The sequence below is a fragment of the Eumetopias jubatus genome, unplaced genomic scaffold (assembly GCF_037043125.1).
Source record: "Eumetopias jubatus isolate StellerSeaLion01/CBP00866 unplaced genomic scaffold, mEumJub1_p1.0 scaffold_7, whole genome shotgun sequence".
Classification (NCBI taxonomy): domain Eukaryota; kingdom Metazoa; phylum Chordata; class Mammalia; order Carnivora; family Otariidae; genus Eumetopias; species Eumetopias jubatus.
The window spans coordinates 144513463-144528546 of record NW_028274813.1 but is presented as its reverse complement, the minus strand read 5'-3'; the positions used below and the strand labels follow the sequence as shown (position 1 = coordinate 144528546).

Below are 15084 nucleotides of genomic sequence, written 5' to 3'. Positions count from 1 at the left end.
CAGGAGGGAGATCATGTAGGGCTTGGTAGGCCATCATAAAGACTGACATTTGCTCTAAGCAAGAAGCGGAGTCATGAAACAGTTTTGAGCAGAGAAATGTTGACTTCAATAATGAAATATCACTTCGTTGTAGACCATAGGTAGGCAAGTCAAGAATCAAAGAGGTAAATAAGGGGCTAATGCTATAACTGAGGAAAAGGGTGATGATGACTCAAATCAGGATAGTAGCAATGGAATTGGTAGAAGTCATCATATTTAGAATGTTTTGATGATATAGTCAAGAGCATTTGCTGATATTTTGGATTTGATGTATAAAAGAGGGAAGAGTTGATGATTTTGGAGTTTGGGCCTGAGAAGATGAAAGGATGGAAGGGCCACTATCTGGTAGGGAAAGACTACAGGTGGAATTGTCTGTGAGCATGAGTTTGGGACATGCTAAGTAGAAAGAGTCTCCAAGACATCCCAGAGGAGATCATGAACAAGCGTTTGGGTCTATGAGGCTGGAATTTATGAGATGTTTGATCTAGGAGCTGGAGATATAAATTTTGGAGTTAATACCAGAGAAGTCTGGATGAGACTCACAAAGGAGTGAGTATAGATAGAAAACAGAGTCCTGGGGCACTCACAAATGAATAGAAGGTGGAGAAGATGGAGGTCCAACACAAAAATGCAGAAGAAACATCAGGAGGAGGAGAACCAAGTGAGGAGTATCCTGGGAGCCAAGGGAAGAGTCATGGTGAAAGAAGGTTTAGCATTGTAGAGGTCCCTGGTGACCTTCCTAAGAATAGTGCTGGTGGAGGAGTAAAAAGGAAAGCCTGGCTGGGGTGGGCTCAAGAGAATGGCATGGAAGTACTGGGTCAGTGAGATCTGATGACTCTTTAGAAGAGTTTGCTGTGAAGGGCACAAATAAGTCAGTATCTTATGGAGGAAAGAGTATTGGAATAACACTGTGTGGGGCACCTTCTGTTGCCCCTCCATACCTACTTTCTACTTTTTTTTTTACCTGCTTTATGCCCAGGAAGGTTCTGCTTGAGGCACACCATATAAGTTCCCTGAGCCTCGGCTTCTGGCCACTGGGGAGAAGGAACAGATAATGTGAGGTAAAGAGGTTAAGCCATGTATCCTTAGGCTTCTTTCCTGCCTCTGTGCTGCAGGTTGGCTGGATTCTCTGCTGAAAGTGACACCAGCTGTCATGCAGCCCTCTCACTTGTACTATTTCACCAGATTCCAGTAACCATTCCCACTTCTTGCCTCTTTAGCTAAGTGGTAAAAGCTTCTCAATACCACTAGTTTGAGATTACTGCAATATGTCTATATTAGTTTCCTATTGCTATTGTAACAAATGATCACAAACAGTGGCTTGAAACAATAAAACTTTGTTATGTTACAGTTCTTCAGGTTAGAAGTCTGACACATATCTAGTTTGGCTAAAATTAAGATATCAGTAGGGCCATATTCCCTTCTACAGATTCTAGAATTAATTTCCTTGCTCTTTCCAGCTTCTACAACTACCCACTTGCCTAGGCTGGTTGGCTCCTTCCTCCATCTTCAAATCCAGGAAAGTTGCACCTCTTTGTGAATTTCTTCCACAGTCACATTTCCTTCTCACTCTCTTCTTCTGCCTCCCTCTTCCACATTGAACCCACCTCAGTAATCCAGAATAACCTCTCCATCTGAAAGTCAGCTGACTTCCAACCTTAATTCCATCTGCTACCTTAATTCTCCTTTATTATGTAACACGATGCACTCACAGGTTCTGAGAATTAGAAAATGGAAATCTTTGGGAGCCATTTTTCTGCCTACCACAATGCCTTATTGCAATAAGTCCTAAGCCATGCCAGCAAGATTGTACATAGTTTCTTCCCTTCATTAACTTCTTCTAATAACCCAGTTTGTGTGGGTCACTTATTGCATGCTGGAGACCTAACTGAAACAATTAAAAAAATATGTTAGTGAAATAAAAGCTTATTTTTAAATAGATGATAGTAACAATCCAGTAGAAAGTAAAAAAAAAAAATGGTGTGAGTAAAAGGGAGATGTGCTGGAGCAATCTCTTGTGTAGGGGAAAGAACAGGATCTGATGTACATGTGGATAAGCAATGGGAGCTCATCTGCAACACTATGAGGGAGTAGTTGCCATAGGTGGGCAAAGATGTTGGACATTGTCTAATTTCCTCAAGATTCTAGGAACAGTGAGGAACAAAATCACTAATGGAAAATAAAGAAGGTGTTGCTGTCAGAGGTTGGGACCAAGAACAAAATAGGAACCCCATCTAGGAAAGTGAAAGAATAAACAGACTAGAGTTTGCATTTTAATGGAGGTGATATTTATTCCTATGGGAGTGAAAATTCCTTTTTGGGGGGAGAGGTGACAAATCATTGATATTGCTATATGTAGCCCTCCAAAAGGCCATAACATATGAAAAGATATACAAGCATATCTGTAGTATCAATATTTATAAGAGAGGCAATTAAAAATACCAAAAAGACTCCTTAAGAGAGGTGATAATGAATAAAAGATTGAGAAACACTGGACCAGCACATACTATGATACTATAACCTTAAAATTCTCTTGAAATTCATGGACAACAACTTCAAAAGACAGCAGTTATGGAAATAGTGTGCTTTATTTATTATTAACCCCCCCATAATGCTGCACACTTGTGGTGTGGAGTGGGTGGAGTTCTGGATTTCACTATGGTTGGGTGTGTGCAAGAAAAGAGGAAAGGGAATGAGGGAGTGTGCAAAAGAGTGACTGTAATGATTTCTCCAGGGTTTTCCACTGGGGAAATAAGATAAAGAGCATTCTGGGCTGCTAAAGACAGATATGGGAGGGTGCTGACCACCTTGGGCCCATGAGAAGTTTAGAAATGAATAGTGAAAATCCATACATCTCACTCCCATCTTCAAAGAGCATCTGATTAGCTAGAAGCAAATGAGTTTAATTTTTTAATATAGATTAATTTCTTCAGAATATATTTTTTGCTTATTTTCTAAAGGAGAGGGAATGATTTATAAGATTCAATATAATGTAAAGTTTCATATAGAAATAGGAGAAGCCAGAGAAGAGGAGCAGATGGAGAACATCCATCTATTAATGTCAATACATTCATTGACTTCATGGAAAAAGAATGACCAAAAAAAAAAAAGTCCTGAGAAACATTCATTCCTTATTCATAAAGGACTGTCCTAAACCTTGCTTCCATCTTGAGTACAATTTAGTTTAATATAATGTCTATTTGTTATGCTGGTGTACAAATTCCTAGTTTGTTCATAAGTCTCTCATATCTACCATGTTTTTCTAGTGAGACTGAAAGCTCCTTGCTGCCAGTGAATGTTTTCCATATATATTTTTTTAAACCCACAGTAATGTAATAGCACTCCCACCCATCTGAAGGGTAAACTTGCTTCAAGCTTATACACTCATTATTTGTAGAACTAAGTCCTTTAATCTCTAACAGAACCAACTTACTTTCCTTGGGATTTACAGACCACTGGCCTCAAGGAGGGAAGAACCAAACTTTCCCAGAAGATAAGGCCTGACTACATTGGAAAACAACTGCCACTGATGCCAACAAGTCTGTTCAGGATCATGTCCACAGAGGACTGGCCCCTGGGTACCTGCTTCTCCTGCATGTAGTCCTTCTCCCTTCTCCTATGTCTTTCCCTTTAAAACCTTCCAGCTTCAGCTGGACAAGGAAGATGATCTTTGAGATGTTAGCCCACCATCTTCTGAATAAAGCAACCTTTCCTCTCCCACCATCACATCTCTTGAGTATTGATTTTCCAGCAGCAGGTAGCTGAACCTTTTTGCAATGGGTTCTGTGTCTGGTAAAAGTATCACCTAGCACATAATCACTCAGACTATTACTTTGACTCCACACCCCTTTCTGTTTGCTGCTTCCCTGTGCTGGCATTCTCATACAGTCAGTTTCAAAACCCTATAGCAGTTTTACTTGCCTTTGAATTTCCTATCCTTTAACATCATCTTTCAGAGAACACTGAGAAAGGAAAAACAGAATCGACATTTGGCATTTAAATGCTAGAACAATCCCCTCATTTAGTTACCCTCCTTTGGGTTGCCTTATATCCAAAGGTCTGCTAGTGCATTTCTACCTTTCAGGGAGCAGAAATACATTCTTAATGTAGGTGCCTCATAATTGGGAAAAAGTCTCTCCAAAACACTTCCCTTCTTGCTGCCTCCACAGATTATTTAAATAGATTATGATCTTCTATTCTTTTAACCTTATTGTTTAATATTTAAACACAGATGGCTTTCTCACCTTTACCACCATGACACCTATAGGGAAGTTTTGCTCTTCTCTGTTAATCAGGTAGATTTTCAGACTTTTCTTAATGTATAAATGTTCTATATTTTACAACTCTATCAAAAATTCAGACTATCCTTTAAAGATATTTACCACTGATTAGCAAGGTTTAGATCTTAATCTTAGTCATCAGTGAAACAAATTATTATGGAGTTTTAAGAGCCAATAAACTATTCATATTAACAATAAGATCAGTAGAGAAGTTGGCTCCAACCTCATCTGCACCCCATACCCTGGCAAAAGAAAATCAGTTGCAAAATAGTGGATTATAGGAATAAATAGTCAAAAATAAATTAAAAAACCCATAAAACAAAGCAAAAAAAAAACCCCTATAAAACAAAACAAAACCCTTAAAACAGTCAAATACTCTAATAGATGAAACATCTCTTTTTATCTAATTACATACTTTATATTATGCATATAATGGTCACTTAATAAAATCAAATTGGTGGATAATTATTGTGTGTTCAATATGTTGGAAAAGAAATATAAAGCTCAAAATAAGGTTTAGAATAAAGGAAAGGAAGAAGCTAGAAATTAAAACTCAAAGGACATTTCACAACAGCTTCTTTTATGTGTAGATTGTCAATAATATTTTATTCTTATTATGTATGTGGAAAGCTGTAGAACTCTCATCATTAGTAAAATCAGTTTATGTAAATATGGTCAATAGTGGGAATCCTAGTTAAGTTTGTAGACATGATGCAAACAATATTGATTAAAAAATATGAGACAATTCTCATGATCCTTTTTCCATCCCAATAAAACATTAAAAAATATTTTCACTAGTGCACCTGGGTGGCTCAGTTGGTTAAGCTACTGCCTTCGGTTCAGGTCATGATCCTGGAGACCCGGGATCAAGTCCTGCATCAGGCTCCCTGCTCAGCAGAGAGTCTGCTTCTCCTTCTGACCCTTCCCCCTCTCATGCTATCTCTCTCTCATTCTCTCTCTCAAATACATAAATAAAATCTTAAAAAATATATTTTCACTATTGAATCAGTTGTTTTGTCTCAATTATCACCGAGGTATATAATTGCCTTAATATAATTAGTTAAAACATACACATGATGTAACTCTACATTAAAGGCACGATTATGCCTCAGGCATCAGAGGAAAAAGTCAGATTTTCTTTGATAGTTATGTTTCCTTAAATTAATTCCTACCTGCAGATGTTGTTACAATTTCTGTTGTGTTTCTGAGTCCCATAAAGTCAAACTGATAAAGCCTCCAGGATTTCTGATCAGCTGCCTCAACTGAATTTTTTCTCCATCTGTAAATCATCTCTTCTTTGGGGTAGCCATCTGAAAATACAGAATAAATATTAACACTTGAAGACATAGGTTTATTAAATATGAAAGTCAAAATTATCATTCTGATCATTTAACAGAAGTTAAAATTTTAGGCCATATTTGTTTTTGTTCTCAAAAATTTCCTCAAAGACACTAAAACTCAAAAATTAATGGGTAAAGGCCACTCAACCCAGAGTTCTTGCTGCAGATCTTCATCAGCAAGATGTTTCCAGCCACAAGCCTGGTCATTGTGTGGACACAGCATATAAGGAGGCTGCTATCTTTATTTCTTTAACCTTGGAGAGCCACTTTTAGTCACCATAGGCTGTGGTCAACTTTCAAAGTGTGGAGATGCTGCTCAGAGTGTTACTTGTTTCCAGACTCTGAGATCTAACTACCTGGCCTACGCCCATCACACCTTCACCCTTCCCCAGAAGTTAATCCTTTCAGATCTCAGGAAAGACAAATTTAATAAGGCAATCACTCCAGGATTCCAAAGGTCAACTGACTCTCAGTCCTGCTCTGACATCAGTCTCCAGTTCTGATCAGTGAGCTTTGACCATTATTAGAGACCAATGCTTATCTTATTCATTCATTACTCAAGGAAGCAAGATGCTGGTGTGTTTCTGCTGCCTTAAGCCTAGTGTGGTAACCTGCCCAGAGCCAGGTGTCCTGGACAGGTGTTATTACTAGGGCCGCTTGGGCTCCCTGACCCAAGCCAGAGATTGTCCCTGTGGCTGCTTCTCAACTCCTGGATCTCCACTTCTGAATACCACTTGGGCAATACTTGTTTTCTAGAGTACCTGTCTCCAGGCTCTATGGCAAGGTCTGCTCCCTGGGGCATCCCTCACCAAAAGCAGGTCTAGAGCCCATGTTGTCACTCAACACATGACAGCATTGGTATTATTACCCCTTCACTGATTAATATAGGCACCGATGGCAAGACTGTGGTAGGAGGAAATATATGCACTACCACCCTGAATATGAAAAACACCTTACTGATACACACATGCTTACACAAACATATTAATAAAGTGGTTGGAAATTTCTAATTAGACATTGCAAATATCAGTTTGTAAAACTCTTAAAGATAATATGCCTTCCTGGTATTTTCCCTTTCTTCCCATCAGTGCTAGCTTGGCTCCCTCATTCAAAGACTAAAATAAAACACAGGTATGCCCCCTGCTTTCTGATTGTGTATTGTTCTGTGAAATTATTGTCACCATTGCTGGGATACCTGCTCTCTTTTAACTTGACAATGTTCATATCAAGGCACTAAGACTCAGCCCCAGACATTTCTATGAAGTAACCAAACATTTTACTTGGTCATAAGCCACTGTCCTGCTTGCTTTATCTTCCTATTAGACTATCATAATCAGAAAAAGTACTTTATGCTGTAATTATTTCTTTTAATTTTTTTATTAAACAGCTTTATTGAGGAGCAATTCACATACATAAAACATGTACAATTCAGTGGTTTTTAGTGTATTCTTGGAGTGGTGCAACTATTATCACAATGTAATTTTAGAATTAGATTTTAGAATATTTTCATCACCCCAAAATGAAACCGCAGACCCAGTAGCAGTCACTCCCCATTCCCCTTCCTTGCACACATTGCACACATCACCTGTCTCATCCAGTTTTTGGCATCCATTAATATATTTTCTTTCTATAGATTTGCCTGTTCTGGACCTTTCATATAAATGGGATCACACAACATGTTATCTTTTGAACTGATGTCCTTCACTTAGTGTAATGTATTCAACATTCACTCATATTGTAGCCCTTGTTAGTATTTCATCCTTATTTATTACCCAATAATAATATTGGAATAATAATTCACTACATGAATATACCATATTTTGCTTATCCATTTGTCAGTTGATAGGCAGTTTGAGTCCACTTCTATGCTTTCTATGAATAATGCTATTATGAACTTTAGCATTTTCTTTTTTAAATAAACAAGGACTTCTCCTATCTTTATGATGAGTGGTAGTTTTGCAACTTGGAGCAAGGCCCCCACTGAATTAGGCTATTACCTTCCCACAGAAACTAGGAGATTGGGATATTATCTTTCTTGATTATATTTTAAAGAAATGGCTCCCAGACCTTAAGAAAGCCTTTAAAAAGATTTACATCTTGTTCCAAAACAGAGTTCCCTTCCCTTAACCGAAACTTGTTTCTCTTCCATTTTTCTACCTAAGCAAATGACAGTACCCACCTAATTGCTTAAGAGTTAAGAACACTTGTGTATGAGATTTTGTGCTGACATAATTTTCAATTTGCTTGGGTATGTAAATAGGAGTGAAATTGTTGAGGAATAAGGTAACTCTATATTTACCATTTCTGAGAAACTGCTGGACTGTTTTTCAAGGCTTTACCTTAAAATCCTACCAGCAATGTATGAGGGTTCCAATTTCTCCATATTCTTTCCAACATTTGCTAATATCTGTCTTTCTAATTGTAATAGTCATAGTGGGTGTGAAGTGGCACCTTGCTGTTTAATTTGCATTTCCCTAATGATTGATGATATAGAGCATCTTTTCATGGGTTTATTGGTCAATACATGTCTTCTTTGGTGGGGTATCCAGATTTTTTGCTCATTTTTAAATTGTATTATTTGTTTTCATATTCTTGAGTCTTAAGAGTTATCTGTATATTTTGGGTCAAGTCTTTTATCAGACATATGTTTTACAAATATTTTCTACCATTCTATGGCTTATCTTTTGACTTTCCTGCATTTTTGAAGAGTTTTGCTAGTTATAGAATTATTGGTTGACAGTCTTTTTCCTTCAACATTTTGAAGCTGTTATCTGTCTTCTAACCTCCATGGTTTCTGATGAGAAATCATCAAGTTGACTCTGCTGTGGATAGGTGTGGATCTCTGAGTTCATTGGAGTTAGTTGAACTTCTTCTGATTGTTATTTTTTCCAATAATTTTGGCCTTATTTCTCTGCTCTTCTCTGGGACTTTCATTAAATGTATATTGGTAACTTTCATGATGTGCCACAGGTGTATGAGTTTCCTCACATTTTTCTCCATTCAGTCTTCATTTTGTTTCTCTTACTGGATAATCTTTACTGGCCTATCTTCAAGTCTGCTGATATTTTCTTCTGTCTCCTCAAATCTGTTGTTTGTAGCTGGCTAGTGACTTTTTAATTTCAGTCATTGTACTTTTCAACTCCAGAATTGCAATTAGTTTCTTTTCAATAATTTCTGTCTTTTTACAGATATTCTCTATTTAATGACACCTAGTTGTCAGACTTTCCTTGCCTTTAATTCATTGGGCATTGGTTTATTTTAGTTCTTTGAATGCATGTAGAATAGCAGACTTAAATTCTGCCTAGTACATCCAACATCTGGGATTTTTCAAGGATTATTCTATTATTTCAAGGATTATTTCTATTGACAGTTTTTATTACTCTGTATGTGATGTGCTTTCCTGTTTCTTTGCAGGTTTTGTAATTTTTCACTGGAAATCAGACATTTTAGATAATGTTTTGTGACAACTCCAATATCAGAACCCTCTTTCCACTCGAGGTGGTGGTTGTTCCTGGATTTTTGGTTTTGTTCTTGTTTTTCTTCTTGTTGTTTATTTCCTTAGTGACTTTTCCAGGTTAATTTATAAATCTGTACTCCCCACAGTGTGTAGCCACTGAGTTCCCTGCTATCTTTTTGTTGTTGTTGATTTCATGTTCTCGTTTTCAAGCCTGGTCTCCTAGGGTTCACCTTTGGTTCATTATAATTTAGTGGTCAGCCAATGATCAGTCAGAATGCTTCCTTAAATGCCTTGCCTACCTCTGCCAAGGAGATCTGTGTGTGAAAGCATGTCTTCAAACTTTAAACAGTTTACAAGTCAGCCTTAGCTTTAGTTTTCTGCTTGTACAATTCCTCAAACCCAGAGGTGAGTAACTGGGGCTTTCTCCTTTCTTAGATCTTTCCTGGGCATGCACACAGCCTTGCACATGTGCACAACATTCTTATAGATCCCTATGAATTTGCTGGAGTTTTTCAAAGTTCTCTGTATCTAGGTCTTGCTTTAATTTTTTGGGGTGGGGTGTGGTTTTTTTCTTTGCACTAATTGATATCACAAACTTAGGCAGATGTAACACTGTCAGAAGATTTCCATTTTTTTCTATGATGCCCTGGTGATATGGCTTCTTAAATTTATTTTTTAGCTGAGCTGAGCTCTGAGTCAAATCAAATGTCCACAACACTTTGGGAATGAAAATTTTCAAATACTGCTAGTTTTGACATAATATTGATGATGCTCTTGGTATAAAGTTCTTACCTCTCCATTCATTGTGAGCCTGCACATCTTATACAACTACCACACTCCTGAGCTGGCAGGGAGGCAGAGAGAAAGGGAATAGTCCCAAGCTGACAAGTACAGGCACTGTTGTCTTTTTGAGATTCAGAAGTTTCTCTTTGATAGACAATTTTCATTTTTTCTGTGACTTTGGTTAATTTATGGTGTTTTAAAATGGTTGATTTTAGTTGCTTTGCCAGTATTTTCACTGCTTCTGTGGGAAAGTGGTCACTGAGATCCTTACTCCACCACTCCGAAGTTGATTTCCCTATGCCATAATTCTAATAACAATAATAACAGAAACAAACGATGGCTTCTATTTATTGCACACCAATAGTCTCAATAGGACTTTTACCTACATTTTCCATTTAATCTTATCCTGTTTTGGACTGATCTGAGCATTGTAATGTTAAATAACTTGCCCATTTCGATGAAGCTGCAGAACAAACCCAGAGCCTTCTCTTAACTCCATTCTACATGACTTCTCCTTTTACAAAACTTCCATTTTTATTTCTAATTCAGAAGGCCTCCCATTGTATCCTTCCTTCCACAAATAAATCAATACTAATGTGTTGATAAATTTATATGTAATACTTTCAATAAAACGTATTTACATTTAAATTAACCATAGTCTTCCAAAGATGCATGTAATAACTTGATATAATGATGGTAGTTGGGATTTCAGAGAGAAGGTAAAGTGGGAGGAAAATTTCAGTATCTTAAGTAGCCACTGAATTTTCTTCTACGCTTCCTCTTCCAATATATCATCATCATCAATATCCTCACAATCATGGTCATGGTCATCATTATCACAGTGATCATCAACTTCCCCAGTACCACCACCACCACCATCATATTGCTGTCACATATAACTGTAATTATGTGCCAAACAATGTTCTAAGGGTCAAGGGGCCCTTACTTGCAGGAAACCTCCCAAAGTCCTAAGCAGGGCATAGAAACCTTTTTTTTTTCTAAAGATTTTATTTATTTATTTGATAGATAGAGAGACAACACAAGCAGGCAGAGTGGCAGGCAGAGGGAGAGGGAGAAGCAGGCTCTCCGCCGAGCAGGGAGCTGGTTGTGGGGCTCCATCCCAGGACCCTGGGATCATGACCTGAGCCAAAGGCAGCCGCTTAACCGACTGAGCCACCCAGGCGCCCCAGACATAGAAACTTTTGTTTTGGGATAATTTTGAATCATTTCAAGAAGGCCTCCCATTCCCATTTGTTTTCTCTCTCTTGGTATTTTTCTTGTATGTCTGACATACTGAACTTCAACAATTTTGTATTAGTAAATTCATCAATCATTTCTATATATATCTTTGTATTGATGTTTAAGTAATCCTTCCTTAAAATATATTCAGATAAGTATTTCCAAAATTTAATTATAATTATTTTATAGTTTTATTATTAATTTTATTTATTAGTTATTCTGAACTTATTTTGACCAAGTTCCTTCTACTTGGATGTCAGTTCTGTGTATGTGTATGTATGTGTACCTGTATGTGTGTGTGCGACTTGTGTGTATATATGATATTCACTAATACTACTTGATGGCAATTTTTTAAAGAGAAACATGCCCTGTGGTTATGAGAATAAAGTTTTCATATCAACAAAGTTAATTCCTAATCTTGTCCATTAAACTGTCCAGCTGGCCTCATGTTATAGAGATTTTACTGAAGCTTGCATTAAGAGTCATGACCATGGCAGATAGGCTTGCTCTCCAGGTTCAGCCCCTGGCTGCCATGATGGGAAAGATTTTCTTCAGGCTCTCTGTGTGTATCCTATAAAACAAAGTATTTTCTTTCTTTCTTTCTTTCTTTCTTTCTTTCTTTCTTTCTTTCTTTCTTTCTTTCTTTCTTTCTTTCTTTTCTTTCTTTCTTTCTTTCTTTCTTTCTTTCTTTCTTTCTTTCTTTCTTTCTTTCTTTCTTTCTTCTTTCTTTTTTTCTTCTTTCTTTTCTTTTCTTTTTTTTTCTCCTTTCATTCTTTCTTTTTAAGATTTATTTATTTGTTTGGGAGAGAGAGAGAAAGTGCAGAAGGGAGGGGCAGAGGGGGAAAGAGAATCTCAAGCAGAGTCCACACTGAGTGAAGAGCCTGAGGTGGGCCTGGATCTCACAACCCAGAGATCGTGACCTGAGCTGAATTCAAGAATCAGACAGTTAACTGATTGAACCACCCAGGCACCCCAAAGTATTTTCTAATTTTTGAAGCTAGAAGACAATATTAAGAAAAATCTAAGACAAGGATTTTAATCTTTACAGGCTTTCTCTATTAACTGTTGCTTTGTTGTTTCATTAAAACAAAGATTTTTTTTTTAACCTTAAGTTCTTTCACATACATCATGAGATCTAGGCTAATACTTAAATTATCAGTTCAGGTATAATATTTTCTACAGTATCTTACAGAAATCAAAATCCTTGCCATAACCATATATTCCTTGGGAAACCAAATCTGATCAATCTAATTTATTTCTTATTTATTTATTTATTTATTTATTTATTTGACAGAGAGAGCGAGAGCAGGAACACAAGCAGGGGGAGTGGGAGAGGGAGAAGCAGGCTTCTTGCTGAGCAGGGAGCCCGATGTGGGACTCGATCCCAGGACCCTGGGATCATGACCTGAGCCGAAGGCAGACGCTTAACAACTGAGCCACCCAGGCACCCAATCTAATTTATTTCTCACTTGACCTATTTGATCTGCTCATTGTGAAAACATGAAAATTATTTCTTTTTCCTCACTTCACAGTGAAATATATAAAATTAAGCTTTTGATTAAACAAACTGACCAATCATTTTATTATATTGAATAGTTAACATATAAAATAAAAATATCAATGATTCATGTACCAGACATTCATAACTTCAGTGGCTGGTCAAGTTTGTCATGAAGGTTATAATTACTTTTAACACAGATTTAACAAACAACAATATTTCACAATTAGAGCATTTTACTTGTAAAAGATTTTACTCTACAAGTTCTAATTTTCAAAAACATGAGTATTTTTCTCTTTTTCATAGTTTCAAATTTTCTTTCAAAACAATTTGGTTCCCATAGAAGGAAAAATGGAAGGTTGTAGAACAAGTGACTGTGAGAAAGCATCAGGCCAGATAGAAACACAGGGAGTCCTACCATACCTTTAATAATCAGATCTTGTTGGTGGTATTTAAGCCCATCTAGAGAGTAGAAAATGAAGGAAAACATCCTAGTTATTTTTATATAGTAAGTATAACAATGATATACAACCTGATAATGGATGCTCAAGAAAAGCAAATCACACTTAACAAATACTGATGCTAAACCTCAAATAAATTATTAGTAAACAGTCTCAATCAGCATATTATTTTAAATACACATGACCTAATGAGATTAATGGAAAGAAAAGAGTGGAAATTCATGAATATAATCCATCTGATATTCATCTCCATAGAAGGCAAAGACATTTGATAAAATGTAGCATGTATTTGTGTAAAAATATTCAATAAAGGAGAATCTAAATGATATTTCATATATATGTATAAGTATATACACATATATGTGTATACATAGTGTGCACATATTACCAGAAGCCAATAACTTAATTAAAAGGAAAATAGTAGAAACTTTCCTTTTCTTTTAAAATGAGTAAATGTCTATTATCTTCACTCTTATTTGTCATTGTATTGGATACATTAGCCAAAATATTTCTAGCAAAATAAATACATAAAATAATAAATGGCATACAAATTAGAAAGAAAAATATGGTTTTGCAACTAGAAGACACAGAAGACTTAATGGATGAACTAACACAAATGATTTTTTTTAGCTATCATAAAATAACCAGTTATAACAACAAAAATGTGAAATTCTCTAAGAGGCAGTCCATAAGTTATTATTGAGCCAAAAGTAAACCAAATAAATGAGACACATGCCATGTTCTTGCATAGGGAGACTTAATAATGTAAGGGTGTTGATTTTACCCAAGTTAAATATGTATTTGATGTGATCTAGATTAAGAAGTTCATTAGCTTCTTTTTTTTTTCCCTGTTTCCGGACAATTTGATTATTTATCAGTTTTACTTGAAAGAATAGTTAAGTGAGAATTACCAGGAGAAATGCAATGAGGGGAACCAGTTTTTGTTTTTTGGGTTTTTTTTAGATTATTTAGTACTATAAAGACTACACTAAACACAATTTTGCATTGGTACATAACAGACCAAGGAACAAGATAGGTGAGATTCTCTTGGAATTAGTATATGATGAAGGCAGCAACTTAGATTAGTAGGAGGAAGGAGTTTATGATCTGTGGAACCCATATGAGAAAAATATAAATTGGATGCATTCTTATACCGTACGCCAGGATAAATTCAAAAAGGATCAGAGATCTAACTGTGGAAAAAAACAAAACAAAATAAAACAAAACCAAGCAAGTACTAGCATAGAAATAGGAATGAATTCTTTTACAACTTTGGATTTTAAAAAAGTTTCCTAACAATCAAAATCCAAAAGCAATTAAAAAACATATTTATAAAATTGGCAATATGAAAAAAAAGATTTAACAATCTACAGCAAAAAGTATCCTTAAAGAAAGTAAAAACAACAAATGACAAATTGAGACAAATATGGTTAATATATCAGAATAAAAGGACTAACTACACTGATAAAGAATTACATATAAAAATGAGAAAAATTAACACCAAAAATCCAATAGTAAAATCTATGAATAAACAGTTAACAATAAAAATGGACCATAAGTTGATAAAGACACCAAACCTCATTCCAAATAAGAGAAAGAACTAGAAGGTGCTGGGAGCCAACAAATTGTACTGAAAATTGATAAATAAAGGGCAATATGCATTTTTCATGGGTGCCCTCTAAGAATTGAATTTAAGCTAAATAAATGCTGATTAGGGAAAGTTATTTTTTACAAACAAACCACAGCTAACAAATGTAGAAAAAAATGGTGTAATTAAATTATGCCCCTCTGTAGCATCTGAGGGATTTGGGAGGCTGTCTTAACATCATTAAAGAAGGAGAAGCAGACATGTTCCTTCTGCCATGATGTAATCAAAATTACACAGGACTGACTATCAAGTGTTCTTGTCAAGAGAGTTAAACCTAAAGCTCACTAAGGCTCTAGAGCTAACTACCAGTGTGCAAGAAATGTGGAGACTACATGACAC

The 15084-nt window shown here is 36.1% G+C and overlaps 1 protein-coding gene across 3 annotated transcripts in view; it reads right to left on the bottom strand.

Moving 5' to 3' along the window:
* Nucleotides 1-15084, bottom strand: part of GABRG3 (gamma-aminobutyric acid type A receptor subunit gamma3) — a 748674-nt gene that overhangs the window by 78741 nt on the left and 654849 nt on the right. For all 3 annotated transcript variants that reach the window (XM_028087281.2, XM_088025219.1, XM_088025220.1), the window contains one exon: nucleotides 5492-5629. In XM_028087281.2, the coding sequence (XP_027943082.2) occupies nucleotides 5492-5629 (138 nt within the window). The remainder of the gene's footprint in view (nucleotides 1-5491; nucleotides 5630-15084) is intronic.